The following is a 25,188-nucleotide window of genomic DNA, read 5'->3' as shown; positions in this document are numbered from 1 at the left end:
GAGGAGCTGATATGAGCTAGCGACGCTCCAGCGATGGAGGGCAGGAACGTGAATCTGAATGAGTTTGTGGAGATTGAGGAGCCCGAGGTATGGTCGGGCCCTCATGCTGCCACCTCTCGAGGACAAGGCGGCTCTCTGAGGCTTAGAGGAGCTCCCTTCCTCGAGGATTCTGGAGAAGAGAAGCTCACGAATATCATCCCCGGTCAAGTGAGCTCTTCCGAAACCGAGTTTGTGGAGGAATCAGCTCCCGACCTGCAGCTGATTGAGCCCAAGTTCGGCTCCTTCATCCCCCTGGAAGAGTTTCAGGAAGCAGTTGAGGACGACCTGGGTGGGAACTATGATGAGCTGTGGAAAAAAGACGCGAGCGAGGAGAAGAAGAAGTCCTTCGTTCCTCCCGTTGAGTTCAAGACGGTGGTAGAGGACGACATCCCCGATGACGATGGCGCGAGGTTCGGGACAGAGAAAGATGCTCGTCGCAATCAGAATCGCCTTGACCTGCAGGATGTGGAGAAGCGCCTTAGCCGCGTTGATGCAGCTGTCTCCACGCTGGCAAAGGAGCTTGCTGAACAGGTCCTCGTCTCCGTTACGGTTCGGTGGGGAACTCATTGAAAGACAGGAGGAGATCAACCAGAAGCTGAAGAAGCAGCTGAAGAGGCTTCGGACAGACAAAGTTGAGCTGGAGGAGCGGCTCGAGGATTGGAACGTGCAGACACAGGTAACATGCCATCCTCTAGAGCACGAATGTGATATGAGTGTAGGAGCGAGGGCTTGTGAAGGCATCGAATGCTGCAGAGGAGAAGAAGTTCAGGGAGGTGGAAGCTCGCATCAAGAGAGAGGAAGCAAGGCGCAGGGCGATGGAGCTCGGACTCGAGTATGAACAGGAGGACGATATGACGCAGTCCACAGCACTCGGGATCATGAAGTTGCTGAGGATTCGACTGCGAGCTTTCAAGACTTCTCTAAGACAGCATGACATATTGTACAGACAATCACGTGCAGCAGAGAGCAGGTGAGGAGAGGATGGAGAAGATAGGGAAAGGAGGGAGGAGAAGTGTGGGAGGCGGGGTTGAGGAGGATGTCAAGGGGGGTAGCAGAAGCAGGAGAAGATGGCAGTAGATGAGCTCGTGTGAAGGATAGTTTACGCAGGTTCGGGTCCGGTGTCTCTCTCTACTTCTGGTTCTACCGTTGGATCTTGCAAACGACCATGTGGACTGTGATCCTCCTTTGGCTCTTCGTCTTCATATTCCACTTCATCAGATACTTGAGCACCCGCAGTTTCAAAATGGTAGGCCTTCGTCCTTCGAAGAGGGAGGGAAGTTGTGAGGAGTTGGTGTTGGGAAGGGGGAAGGGGGAGGAGGGAGGGGAGAGGAGGGTGAGACGCGAATGTGGGAGCGGGGGGGGGCCGGGGAGGCCGGGGGGGATAGCGGACGGGAAGGGAGGGGGGATTTGAAAATGGAAGAGGGTGAAACAGTAGATGGTGTTGGCTGAGAACCCCGCTGACCATTTCTTTCGCAGATTTCGATCTACCCGCAATTCTTCTTCTTCTCTACTGTCGACACAAGCATGTCCACTATCTATGCATCCTTTCTGTTCGCTTCTGTTGGTGAGATTGAGGGTGACGGAGTGAAATCCTCTCATCTGAGCACGCAGGATCGATCGTTCTCTTGGCAAGCTACAAGGTCACCGTGGAATACGGCAAGATGTTTGACATCGAAGTACAAAACTGGGGGAAGGAGCCGCAGCGATATGCGAAACTTGCTTTCACGGCATGGGACTGGGCCATTGCAGACGATTCGGCAGCTCAGGACATGAAAGATGCTATCTCTCAGAATTTTCGAATTCTCAAGTTCGAGGACGAGCTCGCCGACAGGATTCGCAACAGGAGCCAACAGGAGTGGACGAGGCTGTATGTCAAGAGGAGCGTTTCACTCTTCTTCAACTTCATCGCGCTGGCTGGAGGATGGTCCACCATAATTGTCTCAAAGTTCATCCTCTTCACAGGGAGAGTTAACAACTCCTCCGGTCTCACCGGCCAGCTCCTCGCCCTTGTGCCCAACATCATCCCCTCTGCTGTCAACGGCATCATGCCACAGGTGGTCGATTTCTGCGTTGACTTCGAGGAGTGGGACGACCCTGCCTTCGTGCTCAAGATGAGAGTCTCCCGACTCTACGCCGCAAAGATCCTGAACGCGCTGATCCAGGCAGGCCCGTTGAGTTCTTCTCCTCCCCTCACCTTTAGACGTCCAGGTCGCGCTCGTTTTCATCCTCTTCCATGGAGCAGACAACCTTGGCCTCCAGCGCGTCCTCCTCCGTAGCTGTTCTTACCTGACATGCGAAGATCAGGTGATGGCTGCTGTTGCCTTCGTATCGCAGGGAGTGACGACAAGACTTACAGGCTGGCTCGACTTTCTTTGCGCTATTCTACACGGACGTTATCATCAACATGGCTACTGCATATGGATTCGCAGTTGGATTCCACTTCCTGTACACCAAGATCCTCAACAAACCCAGCCTGGTCTCTCTCAAATCCACTGTTCCTTGCTCTTCCTCGCTCCTCCGCTCTTGTCCAAACCCTCCGTGTGCTGATGCTTCCTCAGGCCAAGGACGAGTTTCGACCTTCGGCCCAGATCATCAAAGTGCTGTATCAACAAATCTTCCTCTGGCTCTCGCTGCCCCACTTTCCCTTTGCCATTTTCATTGGATTCATTCTTTGGTTCCTGCAGTTCCAGGTTGACTCTTACATCCTCTTCAACTACAACGCAAAGCCGGTCAGACCCTTTGACGTCAAGGATGGGGGAGTCTACTTCGCCCTCTTCTACTCCTTCACCTTGTTTCTCTTCCTTGGCTGGTTCTACTACGTATGGTTCATTTTCTCCTCGAGCACATCGGATCTGCTGTGCTGTAGGCTTACAGAGCTTGTCGCTTCTGGCAATGGAACGAGCGGCGCTTGCTTCGCAGTCAACATCACAGCCTCCACCTGCCTCTCAGATGCCCTCAAGACAAATAGCGTTGCAGAGTCGGCATCTACCAACTATCTCTTCTACTCATCTTCTCCTGCCTCTGTTGTTGCCGCCGACATACAGTCAAACTTGTTCTTCTCTCCCCTACTCCAGGCTGTTCAGACTCCGCTGCTCGCCTGGTTCCTGGTTTCTCTCATCCTCGTGCTGTTCTTCGCTGAGAGATCTTACGTGCAAGTCCTCGAAAAATACAAGGAGGAAAAGATTAATGAGCTAAACCTCCAGCAGACCATGCTGCAGAGGCAGATCCGAGGCAAGGAAAGGAGAATATCCTTCGCAGGATCAACCATTCAGTAAGTCGGGAGACTAAGGTCTAATTGGTCACAACAATATATTCAACCTGAATTCAAATAAGCAAGTCTCAGTGTTACTCTTACGGTCACTGTACAAAGTCACGAATGGTCACGAAGGATGGACACATTTCAGTATGGCAATAATGCTCGTGAAAGGGTTAGGCTCCGGGAGATTCTATGCAGAATCGAAAACGAAAATGGCTCTTCTCATCCCACTGCTTTGGAACCTCCTGCAGGGCATTCAGTTACAAACGAAGTTGCTCAGACTGAATTCAGCTACCTGCCCGAAGCCAACTGTCTGCGGCACTTCGAACAATAGGACATCCCCATCAGAGAGCTGCTGACTCCTCACTTTGATCTAGAACACCTTTCAATCGTGAAACCAAGACTTGGCTGAGCCTCACCCCATTCACACAGAGCCCATTCGTGCTTGTGTCAAGCACTCTCCAGCCAAGGGCAGTTCTTTGGAATTGCGCATGCTTTCTGCTTACGTATCCTGAAAGTGATATTTTCAGACCTCTGAGAGGCTGCAGATGGGGAATATCACCTGACGTGAGGCAAAGATCTGCACCCACCCTTCCAATCACGAACCTACGCAGTGAATTAGCAGAGAGCAGTCCAGCTCGCATGAGTCTACCCAGTATGAGTCAACTGGACCGTCTCCGGAATGTCGACAGGAGATTTCCCGCCATTCACAGGGATGTGTCTCAAGACAAAGATGGAATCTTTCTCCGCCGTTCGCCCTCGTGTCCTTGCGGCGATGACTGATTGTAAGATAGATTGTTCTGTTAAGCATAAATTTCACAATAGAGGAACATGTAGCACTATCTCACCTTGGCCATCCTGAGATTGAGCATAGGACGTCCTCGATCTTGTTCTGGCACTCCCTGTTGACAACGGTGCGGACATTCTTGGATCAACAGCCGAGGGTTTGGTCCCTGTTTCCATGATATTGTTGATCCTACCCCGAGTGCGCTGTGCAATCACGGACTGCATGATCTCTGCATTCCCGATTGCTTGTGATTCTTCCTTGGAAAATGCATCGATGTTTCCAATCTTGTCATTCTCTGCCACTGGCTCATCTTCCATCACGTCATTTCTATCGGTTGGGTGTATGCCATTCTTTCTGTTCATCAACTCGAGACGTAATTTCTCCATTTCCTGCTCCTTCCTTTGGAGGGAATAAAGCGCACTTTCCTTTTCCTTCGTGAGCGCATCAACTTGCTGTCTCAAATGGGAAGCTTGCGCCTTTGTTCAATATCAAACACGCACAAGCAAAGAAACGCATCTATCAAATTACCTGTACCAAGTTGAGGTCTTTGCTTGCAGTTCTTGTTGCTTCCCTTGCAATCTTTTCGGCCTCTCTGCACCTCCTTTCCGATGCTTCAGCTCTCGCAATAAAATCGTTCATTCTAGCCCTCTGCTCTTCGCATGTCATAGCGGTATCATTCAACTGCGCTCTCAGAATTTCATTTTCTTGAGACAACTTCATCATCAAATTTTCGTTTTGTTGCTGGAGAGATATCATTTCGGACTCCCTCTCACGGCTCCTCTGAATCTATTTCAACAAAATTACAACTGCGGTACGCAATGTGCAAGAATAGGTAACTTACCATTAGCTCATTTTCTGAGCGCAAATCTTTCTCTCTGTTCTCGATCCGTAACACCAAGTTTTCAAGCTCTTCGATTCGAGAGCATTTGTCCCTCAATTCAGATTGTACACTTCCCTTTTCCAGATTGCTGTTTTCTGTTTGATATCTCAGATCCTTAATTTTTTGTTTAAGGTTTTCGTTTTCATTTTCGAATACTTGAAGTTTTTTGTTGTATGCATCGTTGTCCTTTTCAAGCCTTCCGCATTCAGCTTTGAGTGATTCACAAAGAGTTTGAATTTCTGAGGCTCTGAATTGAATTTTGCTGATTTCTTCGTCCTTGGCTGATTGAAACTCAGTTAGATTGTTGTGGGCCTCTTGAATTTGAATTTGCAAGCGATTGTTCTCCATCATGGTCTGCTTCAGTCGGATTTCAGTTTCTTGCAATTTTTCACACGCTGCCTCGAGATCTATTGCCGTCTTATTCATCCTTTTTTCCTGCAACCATCGATCAGACTCTACAAGAATGTACATTGGGAGAAAAACAAGATCCTACTTTTGCTTGCAAAGTTTGTTGTGTGTGTTTCAACTCCGCCGTATGTTGTTCGCAATGTGATTCCATGGTATGAACCTTCGAGTCTAGATTTTTGTTACGGGCCTCTAATTGACTTGCTTTCTCTTTGAGAGAATCAATTTGCTTCTTGAATTCTTGATTTTTGAGTTCCATATCTTTGAGTATTCCATCTTTTTGTGATATCTGGCAAAATTATAAACATGTCAAATCATTCATTTCATATCAAGAAGAAGTGGTACCATCATTTCAGCTTGATTCATTTTTGATGTGAGTGAGTCGTATTCCACTTGGTAGCTATCCTTTGCTTCACTAATTGCCTTTTGGATAAGGTTTTCCCTTTCCTTTTTTGCAGCTTCCAAAGATTGAATAAGTTTCTGTTCATAATTATTCTTTTGAGTGTTAATTTCTTTAGTCAACACATCATTTCGTCTCAATAACTCCTGACATCTGGAAGCCGTAGCATTCAATTCAGCTTCAAGTCTGAGAGTACGATCCGTATTGGATTTGGCTTTGGTTTCACTGTCTTGCAGCACGTCATCAAGTTTCGATTGCAGCATCTGAATTTGAGCCTGATACTCTCGTTCCAGCTTAAACTTCGCCTGACTCAACTCGTTCAAACAATTTGTAGTCTCTGTCAAATTCTGGCTGATACAAACAAAGGATGATTTCCAATTTTCGATTTCCATGTATCTTGCCGCCATCTCCTGCTTCATGGATTCTATCTGACTCTCATATTCGAAAATTATATTTTCAAGATTCCGTTGAGCACTCTTCGAAGCTTCCTCACTCAGTTGTGTGGCGTTGAGGGACCTTTCCAACTGTTGCCTTTCAAACTCAGCTCCTTCCAGGGCATCACAAAGGGCAGCAAGTTGCTGCCGTTGGCTTGCAGTGAGTTGCTCTGCATCCGAAGCGGATTTTTCAAGGTAAACAATGTGATCCCAAAGCCTCTCACGATCAGCCTGATTGCAATATTGAATTCAGTTTCATAAAAAGGGAAAGAAACATCAGACTTACATTTGCATTATGCAATTCTTGGCCCAAAACCGAGATTTTGCTCTCATATTGGTTCTTGACCTCTTCGGAATACATAGATGCATCCTTGACATCTTTTTCACGAATATGGCTTTCATAGGCAAGATTTGCATTCGAAAGAATCTCCATCTCGTGTTGCATCTTTTCCATGCGCCTTTCAGACTACAGGTATCATTATTTGATTTCGCTCACTACAAGGGAGGTGTACCTCTTCAAGCTCCGTTAGCAAGTGGTTTTTGCTGGCCAATATTCTTGACATCTCTGCAGAAATGGTTTCCTTTTCTTCCTGCAGGTTACTCATGATGGACTTCAATCGCTCGATCTCTCCTTGCAGTGAGCGTATCTGAAAACGAATACATCACACATCGCAGACATAGTGATGTTCATTACCTCTTGCTCTTTTGCTGCTGCGGTAGAGATTGAATTTTTCCAATCCTCAGTCAGCAGCTGTAGCTCATTACGTGCAGCGTTGAGGAGTTCGCATGCTTCCTCTTCCAGATCTGCAGCTTGTGGAATGTACAGAGGAGGCAGCTTGTTTTCCTTCAGTTTGAAAGACTGTTCCCTGTATTCGTCAAAAGCTGGAGTCATAGAATCTTGAGCAGATGCCAAATCCAAGGGCTGGTGTGAGATTACCGAACGGAAAACTGGAATTTCTGTGTGTTGAGGAGGGATATCCATGGCATACTCTTTGGAAGGCTCATGGACATCCGTCTTGCCGCTGGTATCGAAATTTGCAAAAAGACTTTCTTTGTCCGGCATGGCATTCACCGTATCTAAGAACATTGATTGGCCCTTATTCGGTACGGAGAAAGGCTGTGAACGGATTGGGGAAGGGACTTGCATTTCCGAGTCTTCCATCCGTGAAGAAATGAGTGTCGGACTCTCTGCCCATTGACGATCAAAAGGACCTGGTGTACTTTGTTTGAAAAATTGATCATTCTGAGCTAGGTACGTCTTGCATTCTTGCTGAACCGCTAATGTAGACTCAAGTCCTGACTTTGATTGCCCTCCATCGTTTTTCACCATGCAACGACCTAGGATGTTCTTAACATCTGACGGTCTTTTGAGTCGCGAGATTTCAAATGCTTGATTCCTCTGCTGGCCCAGACTTGGATTTTGCGATTGGGATGTTAATTGAACTTGTGGGATGGAGGCTATCGGATGTCTTGCACGAAGTAGAGTATCAGGAAATTCTGCACGAGTGTCCACACGCAAGGGAGAAGAAATCGCAAACATCATGTACACCGCTGTGATCTGATTGAATCGAGTGTAGGGCCAAAACTTTGATGTCATATTGGATGTTTTGTGATGAACGAAATCCAAACTTTGCAAAACCTCCTGATCTTATCAGATCCTCAAGGAGACAACGGAGCAGATGTCTTAGATTTCAGTTCCTTGCATTCAAGGGAAGCAAGGTAGAACTGTGCTGTTCATGACATTCATCGTATATCCTTCAGCCTACCTCAAAATGTTTTCTTCAGCGTATATTTCTCCTCTCTTTTCTCTTTCCTCGTCTCTTTTCCTCGTCCCCCTCCTCTCCTTCCCGCTCTCATCGACTCGCTTTTCTCCACTAGGAATGGCGCATCTCAAACTTTTGGCGCCAAACTACCCCTACCCCCCATACCTCAAAGCCTACCTACCCTACTTTCAATCACTCGACCCCACCTTGCCCCTTTATTGCAGTATTTTACGACCACCCCACCCCACCTTATGGAAGAAAATGGGTTGCTGTACCCCTGTGATTGACTACCCACCCCCTATGAAAACCTACATTGGTACGCGTCGGCCTGTCTGAGTCACATTCAACCGAGCCAGCCTCGGAACAGCGGCGGCGGCCCGGCGCGGCCCGGACGGGCCGCCGGGCGCCGGGAAATTCAAACCGTGTTCCGAGTTCCGAACTCGGAACCCGGCGCGGCCGACCGTCCCGCGGTGCCGTGCGGCGGGGACCACCGTGACTCCGAGGCTGTGACTACGCAGGGCCAGTCACCGGGCGCCCAGACTGTGCCGCCGCCATTCGGAAGTTCAATGACTCGTAGGCGGCAGCGTGTGACTGCGGCAGGCCCGCGCCGGGCCGTCACTGTCACGCCACCGTCGTCGTGCCCAGCGCCCGCGCAGGCCGGCCGCCGCGGCGCGGCGGCCGGCCCGCGGCACTGACTCGTCGGCCGCGGACTCCCTGAGTGAGATGGCGGCGTCTGCGCCGCCGGAACTTAGTGACCGTCCGATCTGAGCGGCCCGGCTGGCCGCCGCACGTAGCGTGACCGTACGGTCACCTCGCCAAAAAAAACTTTTAGCCTGTCCGAGTCGGACTGGGTTGCCAAGTTGAACTTTTACAGTGACCGTCCGATCCGCCGCGATCCGCCGCGGGCAGTGCCGCAGTCACACACTGGGTAGTAGAATATCCGGGCCCGGTCGGATGTGGCCGCATGCGGCGCGCCGGGCCGCCGGCGAGTCCGATACGGTCACTCACCGAGGCTCCGGGCCGCCCGGGGCCCGGTACTAGGCTGGCACCTCAAGGCGGGCCCGGTCGCCGAACTCAGCCCGGCCTGTCGGCCCGCCCGTGTGCCGCCGGCCGGGCCCTCACCGTGGACGGTCACCTGGCACTGCCCGGCCGGGCTGGCCCGGCCGCCCGGCCCCGGCGCGCCCGGGCCGGGCAACGGCACGCAGGGCTGGCAATGTCCCCTCAGTCCAGCAGGCACGGCACCGGTGGCATTCAGTTATAGTACCCACCCGTCATACTGAGCATTGAAAATTAAGGTCGGAAGTACCCCGTTGTCCTCAATGAAAATATTACCCCACAAAGGTAGTAATTTCACCCCACCCCACCCTTTTCCCATTGATTGGAAGCAGGCCACCAGGTTTCGCTTCCACTACCCTGCAAATCGCTGAAAGAGAGGGGGTGAGGGGTGGAAAAGGGGAGGTAGACGCGCAGCAGACCAACGAACAGGGTGGGGTTACTCATTCCATATATGGGAGAGGTGGTTTTGCTATTGCTGACATTTAAACAGAGGGGTAGGGTATTAGATCTTTGATCAAGGGGGTGGGTAGTGAAGGATTTGGCTACAGTAGAGATCTGTACTTGGTACAAGCGAAGCTTCATCTTGTAGCTATGAATATAAAAGTGAAGTATTTTAGATTTTAAATCAGTACCAATATATTATTACCCCTGAAATAGTACTGACAACATAACATATATAGGACCCCCTCCCGACTACCATGAACCCGAACAAGGGAGGAAAGACAACATTTACACAAAAGGGTGTGTATGCTTGATACAAATTCATTCAAATCACTAAATGGTTTCATTAATTTGTCAAAATCTCTCATATATTGAAATAAAATTTCAAAACATTCATAATGCCTATTTTGTTCACCCCCCGCGATAATTTCCAAGGAACCTAAGTTGTAAATGGATATAGGCCAGGTCGAGAATCGTACAAGGGGGGGGGGTCTTTCAGATATGTACCCCCTCCGAAATATGAAATGATGATAAAATCAGGAGGTAGGGTAGTATGAGGCTGTTGACCAACACGGGAAGAAGACCCAGTTTGTCAAGAAGTGGGTGGAACTGAATGGGTGGGTACCCCAAATTGTTTTTAAACCTCCTTCCGATCAAAGGGTGGGTATATCACAGTATTATGAAGGGGTGATGGGAGTTGGTTTAGAGTGAGTACCGGTTAGCCAGGAGGGTATTTGATTTGAGCAGGGAGGGGTAGGGATCAACGCGAAGGAACAAACTGATTGGAAACGAGGTGGCCCGCGCGCAGTGCAGGCGAGGAGCGGGGAGGTCGAAGCGCACTCCGGACAAAGAAGACTGCGTCTGGTGTGAAGGAGGAGGGAAGGAGAAAGAAGAAACTGATAGATACAAGGAGATCCTAATTTTTTGCTCGACGGATGGTGCTCAGAATATAATCTCGGGCGGGCCGAAGTTGATTCATTACCGATGAAGTAGTAATTTTCTAGGTTGAAGACAGCACAGCGGGCGTTTGGTTTTCAAGGTTGTATTTTTCTCTGTTTGGCACTTGCAAATCCTGGAGAATTGCGTGAGGTTTGGTCTGTTCTGGAGTTTCATCCAAAGGAGTGATCGACTGGTGGAATCAGTGTCGAGTGAAGAGCCTCCTATAGTGAATTACGATACCAATTCAGATCTGTTGGCATCTCGAAAGTGCTGATCTTGCTCCTAGCCTGTTGAACATATATATTCTTATTCTTTTATTTTTGAGCTATTAGGAAAATTCTTTGCTGATTCTTTATACGGTGCTGCAGTTTACTGAAGAGTACAGCACTTCGTAAAAAGTTCTAAGCCTCCTCCAGTCTCTAATATCGAACTGGAAAGCGATTGTGAGCAATAGGGTTGTTTGACAATTTGTTGGAGTTCCATGCCAGTTCCAAGGCCACACACTGCATCAGCTACTGGTACAAATACATTTGAACCGCGACAAACTACTACTATGCAGGGCGTTTTCGTTGTTTTGGCAGACTTGGACATCGGCTCGAACACAGAGGATGCTCGAGCGAATGATCGTCCATCGACAAATGCGCGAAGCACTGGAAATGTGAACTCAGACGTGCCGATGCTGATCGAAACTCTGTTGCAACGATCGAACCCTACGAATAGAGCCAACACAGACACTCGCAACAGCAACCCTTTCTTGGCAAATGTGGGTCAGCCAATGGTTTTTCGGCTTCCACCACCTGGTCCTGGATACAATTTCGCTTCTACCTCGCGTCGCAGTAGCTCTGCCTCAAATGTAAGCCGATCAGCTCACTCATCGAAAGCTTACTTGAGATGTGACGATGGCTTTGCTTGTTTACAGAATGAGACTGGAGCTCGGCCCAGAAATCGTAGCCGTACTGAGGCAAGCACACAAGCTACAAACACCAATCCCAGAGAAAGGTGCTCGAAACGTTTTTGGCTTGGTCATTTCATATTTGTGATGTCTCTTTGTTGCAGAACTTTAAGTTCCATGCTTCAACGTTCCGGTGTTTCTGCCTTGCATCAAACTTTCCGTTTTGGATCTACAACAGGCACTGAGTCAAGCGCACAAACCGGTGGTGAGATTTGTTGCACTTTTATGCTTCGAGTTTGTGAATGTTCTTGTAACTTTGCCCAACAGCCACCGATGCCTCTTCACAGACATCTACCCAACCTCAACGGATGCACCAGGTAGGATCATATTTCTGTATCAATTCTGTGACTTCCTTTTTCAGTTTATCCAGAGGACCCTTAACCACTTCTCTGCTGAAGCACTAATTACGGTGAGACATCCACTGTTTCACGTTATTTCATGTACTGAAACGAACTCTTATGCAGGATTTCATACGTCATGCAATCGAAGCTCATCGCAGTCGTGGGAATCCACCTGCATCAGACTTCGCAATCAACAAGCTTGATGAATCTATCATTGTTGAGGTACGGAGTATTTGGTGTTGAATATCGTGTTCATAATTTTGGCTCAGGCGCTGGATGCGGGATGTATTGTTTGTCAAGATGATATGGAAATAGGGGCCGTAAGCCTCAAGATGCCTTGTGGCCATCATTTTCATCGTGCTTGTTTGGTAAGATGTTTCCGGTTGACGAAAAAAGGATAGAAATCACTCTTTGGCAGGTGCCTTGGCTTGCTGAGCACAACACGTGTCCGATCTGCAGATGCGAAATAGAATCCAACTGCCCAAGGTACAATCAGGCCAATTACAGCAAATTGAAAGGAGAACTATGCAGCGAGACGGTATCCTTGCAAACATTTTGATTTTGCGATGTATAACCATTTTTCGTAGATTTCGAGGCACAAGAGTGGTGGATTATCCAACTTTCCTGAGGCTCCTCGTATTGCTCAGTTGCAAGGGAGATGGTTGTCAAGCACTGACGGTATTGACGCATCGATCATGTCTGGTTCCGGACCTCGGTCAGTTCGCATGACTTTGAGGATGCCGGTTGCCTCAATTGGTGCCGCTTTGCAAGCTGTGCGACAAAATTCTAGCAACACAGATCGGTCCGGTATCGCCGCGGAGTTCTTTGCATCTCAACGAATGGGCGGACAGAATGAAAATAGACAGGGTCACAGTCAAAATGTTCCCGATCCTATTCCTCCCACTGTTGCATCAACATTTGATGCCATTCCCAATCGAAATTCTGAACCTTCGGTTGCGAACAATCAAAGTGCGCGAGGGCGCAAGAGGAAGTCGGAAGATTCGGTATGAAGGGTTGCTAGTGTGAAAGGTATTCTTGTAACACCCTGTTGTAGGTTAACCATGTCTCTCATGTCAACGTGGAGAGCTCTCGTAGAAAGCGGGTTTACAAGCGTGACAATCTGCCTCAGGTAGGACCTATGGATGCTCCTGTCAAATCTTACTTTGATTTTTAGGAAGCAGAGGGGACAGCAAATGCCTCTCGAGCTGCAGGGCAAGGTGTAGTTTCTGATGCAGACTTGCCCATCTCGTCAAGAACCCGTGGGGCATCCCATGGGGCACAGAAGAAGCAGTAGTACATCCCTTCTATCGTAACATGAAACCATCACGCTGCACTGTATGTACATTACAGTGTTTTGTGTGTTTGTTAGGATCTCGATCCACCTGTAACAATGTCACATAATATTTGACACGGAGGTTGGGAGACATCCCGCATTTATTTTACAACGCTTCTCTGCATTAGTAAATCCCTGATCCACATTCGACCCACTTTACTTGGACATTTCTCCCTTACAACAGTGCACAAGCAACATTGTCCGATGTGTCAACACAGGCCCAGCCAAGTTCGGCAATAGCAGCCTTGAAAGTCTGCACATCCTTCTCACCCATCGGGGACACTCCGAGGAGAACGCTCCCCACCAACTGTATACAAGTAAGCAAGACACGCCAGCGATCAACAACTTCCTACCTGTCCGGTTGCCCTGTAGTGGAACAAAGAAATGTTCCAATCTTCTCCCAGCACGTCCAAGAAACTCCTCAGAGAACCTGGACGCTCAGGGAACTCGATCTTGAACAGGCGCTCATCAGCAGCGCGAGTTCCGCCCCCAGCAAGGAAGCGGATGTGTTCCTTCGCCAGCTCGTTCTTGGAGAGGTCGAGAGTCTTCAAGCCCGAGTCGTTGAGCTCTTGCACCAGAGTCTCTGTATCCTTGCGGTTTGCCGTGTCTACACTATAGAAGACTTGGGCATTGCCGGTCTGGGAAGTGAATCTCTCGTTGTACCTGTACTTGAATTCGGTGATGGAGCGCGACTGGCTGCCTCCTCTCTTCAGGCCTGACTTGGACAAGATGTTGATGAACTTCCTGAACTCTCCTTTCTTCTCAGGGATGATGGAAGCGAGCATCGCTTCTTCCTTTTCTCCTGAACCAGCACGATCGGCGACCAATCGAAGCTTGTCAAAGTTCATGTTTGCGCCACTTGTGATGGCAACCACACGGGACCCCTTCTTGGCTCCGTCTGTCAGCCATTTCTTCGCTCCGGCTACAGCAAGAGCTCCAGAAGGCTCTGTGATTGAACGTGTATCCTCAAAGATGTCCTTGATCGCAACGCAAATCTCATCAGTATCAACGAGCACGATCTCGTCAACGAGCTCGAGGGCAAGCTTGAAAGTCAAACTACCGACAGTCTTGACCGCAACACCGTCCGCGAAGGTGTCCACTTTGTCAAGCACAACTTGTTTCTTCTCCTTGAGAGATCGATACATAGCGTCTGCTCCTGTCGGCTCTACTCCAATAATCTTGATGTCCGGTCGGAGTCGCTTCACATACGCGGCCACTCCAGCAATGAGGCCTCCTCCTCCGACGGGGATGAAGATGGCGTCTATCGGCTTCGAGCACTGTCTGAGGATCTCCAGGCCGATTGTTCCTTGACCAGCGATCACCAGAGGATGATCGAACGGTGGGATGAACACCATGTTGTCCTTCTCTGATCGCTCGAGCGCGTACGCCTTGGTCTCGTCGAAGTTGTCTCCAACAAGAACTACCTCCGCACCCATCCGCTTCACACTGTTCACCTTGATGGCGGGAGTCACAGTCGGCATGGCGATGACAGCTCTGCATCCAAGATGCTTCGCGCTCATTGCGACACCCTGTGCATGATTACCTGCTGAAGCTGTGATGACTCCTCGATCCAGCTGAGCTTGGTCAAGGTTCGCGATCATGTTGTACGCTCCTCTAAGCTTGAACGAGAATACAGGCTGCATGTCTTCTCTTTTCGCCATGATCATATTCCCTCCTTCCAGACGCTCAGAAAGCCTTGGCATGTCATGTAGAGGAGTTTCAACAGCAACGTCATAGACCTTGGCGGTCAAGATCTGCTCAAGGTACCAGACACCATCTACACCTCCCACTTCCACTCCTGCCTTCTCTCCTCCAGTGCTGACGTGCGTCTGCACCATCCTCGCCGTTCTGCTTCCGCATGTCACCCGCCTTCCAGTGGCCCCCACCGCCTTAAACGTCCCGGATGGAAGTCCGAACGGCTTTGGTCCAAGCAGGTTGAAGGCAGAGGAGTAGTGGAAGGTGAGGCATGAGAAAAGGGTCAGAGTCTTCAGCCATCCTGCTCCGTGTCTTGCGCCTCCTCCTCCTCCTCCTCCTCTGCTGCCTTGCCGCTCTCCACAGCCCGCAGCCATGTCCGTGGTCGCGTGCAAGTTGGGGACGAGGGCTCGAGGGCTTGGGGGACAATAGGAACGAGCGGGGATGAGGGTTACACGGAAAGATGCGGGGACGAGGGGGGTTAAAAGGATTTGTTGAGACCATCAGAGGCGGAGTAGTAGTAGTAGTAGTAGTAGTAGGAGGAGGAGGAGGAGGAGGAGGAGGAGGAGAAGTAGCAGGAGCAGGAACAGGAGGAGAAGTAGCAGCAGGAGCAGGAGCAGGGGAGGGGGGAGGGAGGAGCAGAGGGGATGTAGGGAGGGCGAGGTCAAGAAGGAAGAGAAGCAGAGCAAGGAACGGGGACGGAGGAGAGAGACATGAGAGAAAATAAGGGAGGTGAGAGAGAAAGGGCCATTCTCAAAATTCTTTCGTTAGAAGGCTCCGATTCATTCTCTTGGATGTCCCTGCTAATGTTCTCTCGTGTGAGCAGTGGGGAAGAAAAGAGCTGGGGCCAGGATGTCTTCGATCCCGCTGGCAAGTCGGCAGCAGGTAAGAATGTGTTGATCTGACGTGTCGAACAACGAAAGATACTCATGAGCACACGTAGGGATCAGAAGTGATAGATGGAATGAAGACAGACTTTCATATCAGCGCTTACGCTGATCAGGTATTTGCATTGACCCCTTTTGGTCAATAGTGAGGTGAATCGTGGTGTTTCAGTCGCGCGAGGTTGTTACACAGACATGAAAGCCGGGGACAGTCGTTCGCGTGTAAGTTTGTGACAACAGAAGACGTGCTGCTATCGCTGAGTTTCTGTCGGGCAGGGAAAGAGACTTGGCGAGCGGATCCGGATGGAGCATCAACGGTCTTGTTGGGAAGAGAGATGGCTTCACCATGTCAAGCTTGATTCCGAGACAACCAGTGCAAGAGAGCTGATCCTCTTGTCCAGGTGTACGCCTGTCAGCTCGCCGAGGTGACGTACAAGAGATCTCAGAAGCCAGTGCTGATTGCGTGGGAATGTCTCCTTGCCTGCTCTGGTTCCACTGAATCCAAGGGAAGGCTGTCTGTCCGTCCTCAATGATTCCCCGGTCATGGTCAAGAAAGTCCTGGAGAAGCTTGACCTGCTGAGCCCTTGACGGTGATTTCCTGCTGAGCCCTTGACGGTGATTTGCTCTCTGACAGGAACCACAGAAATTCCATTTGCTGACTGTCACTCTGCTCTTCCTCTGTGCTCTCTATCCCCGAATCTCGAACTTCTCTTGAAACCTCTTGTAGGTCTTGAGTAGAGCCATGTACGACAGCGACTGAGCGGGGCATTCCAACTCCATTAGTAAACCATGTCGATTTTCAACTTGTGCTCCATCGCTCTCGTCTGTTTGATCGCGTCAGCGTCTGCTGGTTGTCCAGACAAGGATCAGTTGCTCAGGAAGATTGTGACGCAAGCTCGGCTCTCTACCGGAGATTTCGCGGAAGCGATCAGGAGTTGTGGTGCAGACGAGCATCTGTTCATGGAGCTGGGGGCGTTCTTGCACAAGCTCGGGGTTTATCATTTGGCTCTCTCCTCCTTCTGGTCTTGCACTTAATTTCCTTCCTATCTCGAGTGTTGACGTGCGTGACAGGACGGCAGTGCGTCTGAACCCCGCGGTCTCATGCTCTCCTTGCCCTTGCAGGAGGTCCTCACGTGCTGTGTTGCGCACAGGACGTGGGTCACAGAAACAACGTGGCTGCCTGCTTGCTGTCCATGTCAAGGCCGAGGGAAGCTGTCCTCGTGCTGGAGGAGCTGGAGAAAAAGGTGAAGGAGGAGGCCGAAACGTCCTGGAAGACAGACCTGAACATGGCGAGCGCGCTCTTCGAGCTGGGAGAGTACGCCAAGAGCGAGACGAGGTGACGTCGTGGAGGATGAGGGATCACGTGACCTCGTCCCGCCAGACTCACCCGGGTGGTCGCAAGCAACCTGAGCTTTCCTCACAAGCACGTGGCTGTGGCGAACCTGCTCTTCACCCGGAGGAAGTTGTGCTCATGGGGAGGCTGGGACGAGGACCTCTCCGCTGCCCGCCGGCTCATGAGCGATCAAGTCAGGTGAGATGCTGCGTCAAAGTGCCATCCTGAACCTCTCGCGCCAGAGGCAAGTTAGATCAGCTTCCCATCGAACCTCCCGTCGATCCTTTTATGGCCCTGGCGTTTGCAGAGGCGAGATGGAGCAAGGGGGAGGAGGGGGAAGTGGAGGGGCTGGCGATGGACCCTACTGCTTTCCTTTTGCTCGCCCGTCACTACACGGAATTGATGGCTCCTGAGCAGCACCCCCTTCAGACAAGGATGCAGCCCGCAGCTCAGATTCAGCTGGGGTACGTCAGCAGCGATCTCGGCAGGCGCCACTCGATGATGCTGCTCATCAAGGGCGCGATCGAACGCCACTCGCCTCGCGTGCGGGTCCTTTGCTTCCTCCTCGCACCACCCATGGATCCCAGCCTAGTCCCCTCCTCGTGCTCTCTGAGAAGCGACCTGAGCTCCCTGCCGGATCTGGAGGCGAGCAGGAGCATCAACGGCCATGGTCCGCACGTGCTCGTCGACCTCAACGGCTGGACTGCCGGCAACAGGATGCGGATCTTCAGCTATCGCCCAGCTGCGCTACAGGTTGGGTACATGGGCTTCACCGGGACCACTGGGGCGGGCTTCATCGATTACGTGCTGGTAGACAGCTGGGTCGCTCCTCCGGAGGTTTCTCAGCTCTACAGCGAGAAGTTCGTCGTGCTGCCTACCTCCTACATGACCACGGACTACCTGCAGGAGGAGCTGCTGGGAGGGGAGAGGGCGCGGAAGACCAGAGCGGGCAGGCTGACATTCTGCAACCATGACTCACTGTACAAGCTGGATCCAACGCGGTAGGAGGGGAGGGGAGGAGCGGGAACGGCTGTGACCCTGTCGCAGGTTTACGTCGTGGATGAAGCTACTAGAGGAGGTGGAGGGATCAACCTTGCTGCTCCTTGCTCAGGGAAACTCCACGGAGAGCAGCCTCCTGTCTCGGGCCCCTCCTCATCTTCGCTCTCGGATCGTCTTCCAGCCCTTCCTTGACGTTAGGAAGCACCTAGAGAGGATCCGAGCATGCGACCTTGCGCTCGACACCCACGGCATCAGCGGGCACACGACGAGCGCGAACTACCTCTGGGGAGGAGTGCCCTTGGTGTCCCTCCCCTCCTTCATGTGGGCCGGCCGCGTTACGAGCAGCCTCCTCTCAGCTCTCTCAGCCTCCTGCCACCTTGCGCTGCTCGGCATCGCGCGGAGTGAAGACGACTTCGTCCAGCTCTCAAAGAGGCTCGCGCGCTCAGCTGGGGATGGCAGGCTGGAGAGGCGACAGCTGGAAGATCTGCGGACCTGCATGGCGGGGGCCACCGACGTCGCAAGGGGGAGGAGGAAGGACGAGGGAGGTCTGAACCGCTTGTTCGACAATCAGCGATGGGTGGAGGGATGGGAGGAGGTGCTGAGGATGATGGTAGAGAGCAGGTGGACCAGCGCAAGTCCCGTCCACGTCCTCAAGGTCTCATAGCTCGTCCACCCAGGTGGTTGGCCGTTGGATCTCGTTGGGAGGAGCTCCGAGAATCTGCAGCATGCTCTTGGACTTGGGGACCTGCAAGACTGCTCAGCTCCTGCTGGAGGGAGGAGGCAGGAGGAGTGGTAGCGAGTGACCCAAGGAGGTTGGAGGGAAAGCGAAGACAGGGCCGAACCTCCGACCAGCCACATGCTGGGCATCGCGCGACATACTCGGAGTCGTGGCCAGCCTTTGAACTAACACAAACACCCACTGTCAGATCTGCATAAACCTCCTCCTTTCTACCCTGTTCCTCCTCAGCCTCCACACCCTTGTGATCCCACCTGACGCGCTCATATGACATCTGTGCCCGTCCACATTGGACATTGGAACAGACGTCATGTCCGTAGAACCTTCGCTTCACCTCGCTGAAATCGCTTCAGTTCCCGCAGGGAGGAAAAGAAAGGGGGAGACGCGTGAGCTCGGCGAGCAAGGCGCGCTGGCATGCCCACACGTTGGGTGAAGTCTGACTCGAGCATGTTGGTGACCTGATGAGCGAGAAGATGAGAGCTGAGGAGGAGAAGACAAGTTGAGAAGTAGAAAAAGAGAGAAGAAGCAAGGGAACGGAGAGCATGGGGAGGAGGAGCGGCAAGTTGGGACCTTTTCAAGATTGTTCCATCCGTTGGCAATTATCTGCAACCCCTTGAGGAGAGATTCATCGCTCAAGGAGTGAAGCACCTTGTCGCTGAACCTGTCGAGGTTGATCCTCCCGAAGAATGCTCGTACCTTCGATCGGCTCAACGTGTGCTTTGTCCTCCCCCTCTCTTCAAACCTCCTCCTCCTCGCTCATAACCTTGGTCATGGGATCCAGTGGAATGTTTCCTGCATGACATCTCACCTTACCGACCGCCTTGTACTCGTACCGGACTTATATCTTGAAGCTCGGCCACAGCATCTGCTCTGAACCTCACGCCACTGAGAGCGACCTTTTGTTCTTTCTGCTTGCTCATGATCTTGGGCAGCGCAGTCACACCATCAGCCTTCCTTCACATCATCTCACCATCGTCTCCACCTCCTCAGACATCCTAAAGTTGAAGTGGTCGAGGATTTCCCTCGTCCTCACCATCACTTTCTCGGCTGACAAGAGAACGATCGTCAAGTACGCAGTTCCAGTCCCCCAACATGCGTCTCACTCTGTGGATACTTGGCAGCTGCTTCCATCTTGATTCTTCTAGCATTTTCCTCTATCTCTTTGACCAGCTTTCTCCTCCTCATGGAAAGACATTGCGTGCAACTGTAGAACAGTCTTCAGTTGTTGCACATGACAAAATTAGCTATTACTTGCAATCTGGCCCATACAGCAGGTAACATCGAGGACAGCGCTTGTCCTCGCCAAACAGAAGCTCTGAGGTCTTGCAAGCAGTGAGGGTGAAAAAGTCAGGCGGCAATCTCAGTACTCACAAACTTGAAGTTGCAGAAACTGCACGGCCGATGATTCCTTTGTATCTTCTCCTTTGCCCTTGAAAGCATTGCCTCCCCGTCCAGTTGGTTCAGCCTGACCAAACATGGACGTCATGGCGGCAGGTCGACAGATTTCTCGGGCTTACAGGTAGCTCTCCTGCAGCTGGTCTCGCTCTCGCACAGCGCTCAGGAGGACATGGGACGCCAACTCGAGCTCGTCGGCAAACTTCTTCGTAGTCTTGGCATCAGCCGTGCGACGACTGTGAGAGGCAGCCTCGCGCTGCTCCACCTTGTGCGTCTCAGCGTCCCCAACCTCCCTGGCTCCTTCCACGGTGGTACTCGACTCCAGGCGCTTCTGCGTCCTCCTCCTGTGCTTCATCTTCAGCCGCTCTTGAGCAAGCTGGGCCGACAGCTCATTCGCTGCTTCCTTGGTGGTCTGCCGTTGCCTGCAGGACCCACTTGACAGCATCGCTGAGGTGCAACCTGCCGTCTGCTCTCAGCTGGACAGCATCTTGATCGTACTGAGATTCTCAGCTCTGGTTCCTCTGCCGTCGACTCAGGCTGACTGCATAGAGCGAACCCAGGCTGTCATCGTTTTTTTTCCATTTCATTGGACGGGCCCCCCTCAGTGTCCGGCCGTGTCCGATGATCCGAGTCCCCCACTGAACTTGACCGTACGGTACGGGAGTCTCGGAGTGACTCCACCGAGTGATCTGACCGTACTGACTCGCGGCCTGCCGCTGCAGTGCCGACTCCTGGAGTCCGGCGAGTCGGACTCGTGACTTACTGAGTCAGCGGCAGGCCCGCCGTCCGTCGGTACGGAACCTAGAAACTTGAAAAGTGCCGGACGGCCGCTGTGTGAGGCACAGAGTGTCGGATCCACGGGCCCCGCCTGCCAGATAGTCTCAAGGTGACGCTTCGGAAAGTCCAGACGACTTACGTGTCAAGGTGGCCAATGTAGCGTGTGGGACGAAGAGGGGGCTTTCCTAGCCGTCTTGCTAAGGTCCTCTCATGTCTGGATGCTTGGATTTTACATCCTAGCATACAGTCTATTCTCTCATGTGCTCCTCAATTCTGGTTTTGTGTGCATTAAACTCGGTCTTGAGCAAAACCTGTCTTGTTACAACTGAGGTAGATGTGATATCTGCGTGACTTTGGCACAGTATCACAAGTCTAACAAACTTGTGCTCCGTCGGTTATGAGGCACTAGTCGGGCCTTTGAGGCTCCGAAACTTCGGAAAGGGTCGCACCGCCGCCGGTCATGCGGTCTACGGTCGGCTGACGCCCGGCGCTGAGTCGATTCTGGCAAATAGCAACGTTTCGTAGACAAGCCCTGCCCACAGTCGACCGATCACGACGGCGAGGTCTCACATTGTCCCCAGCATCGTTACGGAGTTGCACACCGTCAGTTGTTTTGCTCCATCCAAAGTTGGCGTCGGTACTCCGAGGCGCTCCGGCGACTCGAAGGGTCGCAACAGTTGCGGGGGCAACCCTTGAGGGCTGCGGAGAGACAGCCTCCTCCTCTCGTCACCGGCGTCCTTGATCCCATACGCTGGCTCGCAAGGGCTATCATGATTTTGGTCTCATGATCAGTCCGTGAAAGGGCTCAACTTACAGCAGTGGGTAGTGTCTGGCTGTCGATGCTGACAGACTCTCGGAGAGCAAACTCGGCTACAACATTTTGAAGCACGGACGCATTGTCCCCAGCATCGTTTCGGAGTTGCAAACCGTCAGTTGTTTTACTCCATCTTGGCGTCGGTACTCCGAGGCTCCGAACGGGTCGCACCGGTCATGCGGTCTACGGTCGGCTGACAGCGCGGGTTTACAGAGGTGCTCAAGTAGCAACGTTTCGTAGACAAGCTCACAGTCAGAGAAGGATCGACCACGAGGTCTCGGACTCCAAAGACCCTCCGCAGCCCTCAAGGGTCGCCCCCGTTTTGACGGTCAGAAGCCTATCTAGCCTCCTTATCGAGACTCGTCCTCGTCCTCGTGCTTGTCCTCCCTGCTGCTCCCACGCTCCTCTCCGCTCCAGTGCGTGCCTTGCCTCCCATGGATACTCCTCTCCGTCCTCACTCTATCCCCTCTGCCCTCGCCGCTCCCAGCTCCCATCCCAGACCCTCCTCTTCTTGCTCTTCCTCGTCGCCCTCGTCGCTGACGAGAGCAGCAGCTCACGCGGGAGCTGGGTCGGCTGGTCATCGTCACGCTGCTGCTGCTGGGCGCGCCAAGCAGATAGCAGCTTTGCGAGCGAGCATCGCGATGATCCTGGAGCATCGCAAGATCAAGGACGCGTGGGGGAGGTGGCAGGAGCTATGACAGGAGGAGTGTGGTGATATGTGTGAGGTGTAGAATAAAGCCAACCATGGGCTCTCATGTCATGTGTACTTGGTCCGTCCCAAGCAGCTCGGCGCATGCTCCAGAAGCAGGATGCCGTCGTGATCGACATGTGTGAGAGCGTACGGCCTCGAGCACGCGACGGTAGCGAGCAGATAGCGCGGCAAGGACGGCATGGCTGGATGAAGAAGACTGTGTCTCTCAAGGGAGGCCAAGTTGCCATGAGAGAGCGAGGGTCCTGCGCGTGTGCACAGATTGTTTCATTCATCCTACTCTACCTCGTCTTCTTCGTGTCTGTTGTCCTGTGCAGCTCTAATCCTGTGCAGCTCTAGTCGACATGCTATGCACATGATGCAGGGCGTCCGTAAGCCCATCCTGAAGGGGAGGGGGGCCGGACGCAGGACAAGGGAGGGGACATGAAAGGAGGAGGTGCGGGAGGAGGCGACGAGCCCTCTCGTCATGATTTTGTCAGCATCGACAGCCAAGCACTGTAAGTTGAGCCCTACGCATAGAAACAGTCCTCGTGACTCGGTAGCTTTCAGTTCGATAACCATGATGTTCCCATAAGTTGTTTTACTCCATCTTGGCGTCGGTACTCCGAGGCTCCGAACGGGTCGCACCGGTCATGCGGTCTACGGTCGGCTGACAGCGCGGGTTTACAGAGGTGCTCAAGTAGCAACGTTTCGTAGACAAGCTCACAGTCAGAGAAGGATCGATCACGAGGTCTCGGACTCCAAAGACCCTCCGCAGCCCTCAAGGGTCGCCCCCGTTTTGACGGTCAGAAGCCTATCTAGCCTCCTTATCGAGACTCGTCCTCGTCCTCGTGCTTGTCCTCCCTGCTGCTCCCACGCTCCTCTCCGCTCCAGTGCGTGCCTTGCCTCCCATGGATACTCCTCTCCGCCCTCACTCTGTCCCCTCTGCCCTCCCCGCTCCCAGCTCCCATCCCAGACCCACCTCTTCTTGCTCCTCCTCGTCGCCCTCGTCGCTGACGAGAGCAGCAGCTCACGCGGGAGCTGGGTCGGCTGGTCATCGTCACGCTGCTGCTGCTGGGCGCGCTAAGCAGATAGCAGCTTTGCGAGCGAGCATCTCGATGATTCTGGAGCATCGCAAGATCAAGGACGCGTGGGGGAGGTGGCAGGAGCTATGACAGGAGGAGTGTGGTGATATGTGTGAGGTGTAGAATAAAGCCAACCATGGGCTCTCATGTCATGTGTACTTGGTCCATCCCAAGCAGCTCGGCGCATGCTCCAGAAGCAGGATGCCGTCGTGATCGACATGTGTGAGAGAGTACGGCCTCGAGCACGCGACGGTAGCGAGCAGATAGCGCAGCAAGGACGACATGGCTGGATGATGAAGACTGTGTCTCTCAAGGGAGGCCAAGTCGACCCACGCCATCGTGGGTACGGTGGTGGTTATAAAGCGCTGCCATGACGTCGTCAGAGGACCCCCTCCTAGTACCACCCTGATCGCACCCCTAGTACCCGTCATCAGCTTCCTCCCGCTCTCGCCTCTCCACCCACATCGAGCTTGCGCCTCGAGGGCTCAGGCTCACCATGAGAGAGTGAGGGTCCTGCGCGTGTGTGCAGTGTGTTTCATTCATCCTACCCTACATCGTCTCCCTTCTCTGCTCCAAACCCTCGCCCTGTGCAGCTCTGGTCGGCATGCTATGGACATGATGCCGGGGCGCCTCTGCTGTGATCACACGGGAGGCTTGAGACAGCCTCCTCCTCGCTATGGTCACTCGTCCTTGATCCCATCCCATGCCCGTCACAGCTCTTGCGACCGCCGCCAGGCGTTGGTGATCGTCCTGTACTGGTGGATCATCTCGATGCTGGCTCGCAAGGGCTAGCGGCGAGCGGCGACTTGACCTTACCTTGGGGACGCAGGACAAGGCCTGATCGCACCCCTAATACCCACCCTGTTCGCACCCCTAATACCCATCATCAGCTTCCTCACGCTCTGGCCTCTCCACGCACATCGAGCTTGCGGGGGGCCTTGCGGCATGCAAGTGCCATCCAGGAAGCGCATGACCGATGCCTCGAGGGCTCAGGCTCACCATGAGAGAGTGAGGGTCCATTTCATTCATCATACTCTACATCGTCGCCCTTCTCTGCTCCAAACCCTCGCCCTGTGCAGCTCTGGTCGGCATGCTATGGACATGATGCCGGGGGGCCTCTGCTGTGATCACACGGGAGGCTTGAGACAGCCTCCTCCTCGCCATGGTCACTCGTCCTTGATCCCATCCCATGCCCGTCACAGCTCTTGCGACCGCCGCCAGGCGTTGGTGATTGTCACATGTGCTGGTGGATCCTCTCGATGCTGGCTCCCAAGGGCACGGCGGCGAGCGGCCTCCTCCTACTGACAGTTCAACGGGTTGACACCGGTACCATGCGCGGGCCGTCATCATTGCCGATTCGATCGGCCCGCGCCCGGCGCGGCGGGCCCCGGCCCACGCGACCGTGCCCCGGCGCTGGGCCACCCGGTGTGACCCGGCGTGTGGGCCACGGTGCCAGTCTTTCACTTTACTCAAAGTTAAGTTAAAAAGCAGTACGAGGACAATCAGGAGAGTCGAGGAGGCTTGACCCTGACACTGTCGCACAGGCCAAACGGCGAGAAGAGAAAAGACAGCGAGAACCGCCAGTAGTGCAGTGTCGGCGCCGGGCCCGGGCCCGGGGCCGGGGCCCCGGGGGACCTTGTAGCACTCCTGCCATTCTGCGGCAACTCTAGCAAGGAGGACGCCGGGAGGGAGAAGGGAGGGAGAAGGGAGGGCAGCGGGGGAGGGAGGGAGGGGAGGGGAGGGGAGGGGAGGGGAGAGG

At 52.8% G+C, this 25,188-nt stretch overlaps 5 protein-coding genes across 5 annotated transcripts; 3 read left to right on the top strand and 2 right to left on the bottom strand.

The window, feature by feature from the left end:
* Positions 1-33: 33 nt before the first annotated feature.
* Positions 34-3,320, top strand: GUITHDRAFT_162455 (hypothetical protein; the record flags this gene model as incomplete). Its single annotated transcript, XM_005835239.1, has 9 exons — positions 34-570; positions 617-715; positions 759-1,009; positions 1,147-1,285; positions 1,516-1,603; positions 1,651-2,201; positions 2,248-2,343; positions 2,396-2,515; positions 2,598-3,320. 9 exons carry the CDS (start codon positions 34-36, stop codon positions 3,312-3,314), a joined length of 2,598 nt encoding a protein of 865 aa, XP_005835296.1. The 3' UTR covers positions 3,315-3,320.
* Positions 3,321-10,263: 6,943 nt separating this feature from the next.
* GUITHDRAFT_162453 (hypothetical protein) lies at positions 10,264-13,174 on the top strand. Its single transcript, XM_005835238.1, has 11 exons — positions 10,264-11,253; positions 11,320-11,399; positions 11,457-11,557; positions 11,620-11,669; positions 11,714-11,761; positions 11,817-11,915; positions 11,963-12,061; positions 12,112-12,231; positions 12,281-12,697; positions 12,748-12,822; positions 12,868-13,174. The coding sequence occupies exons 1-11, from the start codon at positions 10,882-10,884 to the stop codon at positions 12,985-12,987; spliced, it is 1,581 nt and encodes a 526-aa protein (XP_005835295.1). The 5' UTR covers positions 10,264-10,881; the 3' UTR covers positions 12,988-13,174.
* Positions 13,175-13,176: 2 nt separating this feature from the next.
* GUITHDRAFT_86078 (hypothetical protein) lies at positions 13,177-14,864 on the bottom strand (the record flags this gene model as incomplete). The annotated part of the gene is made up of 2 exons (XM_005835237.1): positions 13,177-13,333; positions 13,380-14,864. 2 exons carry the CDS (start codon positions 14,862-14,864, stop codon positions 13,202-13,204), a joined length of 1,617 nt encoding a protein of 538 aa, XP_005835294.1. The 3' UTR covers positions 13,177-13,201.
* Positions 14,865-15,570: 706 nt separating this feature from the next.
* On the top strand, positions 15,571-18,598 carry GUITHDRAFT_105920 (hypothetical protein; the record flags this gene model as incomplete). Its single annotated transcript, XM_005835236.1, has 9 exons — positions 15,571-15,603; positions 15,662-15,721; positions 16,004-16,091; positions 16,444-16,624; positions 16,674-16,698; positions 16,754-16,938; positions 16,984-17,133; positions 17,178-17,936; positions 17,983-18,598. The coding sequence occupies 9 exons, from the start codon at positions 15,571-15,573 to the stop codon at positions 18,596-18,598; spliced, it is 2,097 nt and encodes a 698-aa protein (XP_005835293.1).
* Positions 18,599-19,917: 1,319 nt separating this feature from the next.
* GUITHDRAFT_136823 (hypothetical protein) lies at positions 19,918-20,510 on the bottom strand (the record flags this gene model as incomplete). Its single annotated transcript, XM_005835235.1, has 3 exons — positions 19,918-19,992; positions 20,042-20,135; positions 20,188-20,510. The coding sequence occupies 3 exons, from the start codon at positions 20,508-20,510 to the stop codon at positions 19,918-19,920; spliced, it is 492 nt and encodes a 163-aa protein (XP_005835292.1).
* Positions 20,511-25,188: the final 4,678 nt, after the last annotated feature.

The sequence above is a fragment of the Guillardia theta genome, assembly GCF_000315625.1.
Source record: "Guillardia theta CCMP2712 unplaced genomic scaffold GUITHscaffold_22, whole genome shotgun sequence".
Taxonomy (NCBI): domain Eukaryota; class Cryptophyceae; order Pyrenomonadales; family Geminigeraceae; genus Guillardia; species Guillardia theta.
This window is presented reverse-complemented; position numbering and strand designations above follow the sequence as displayed.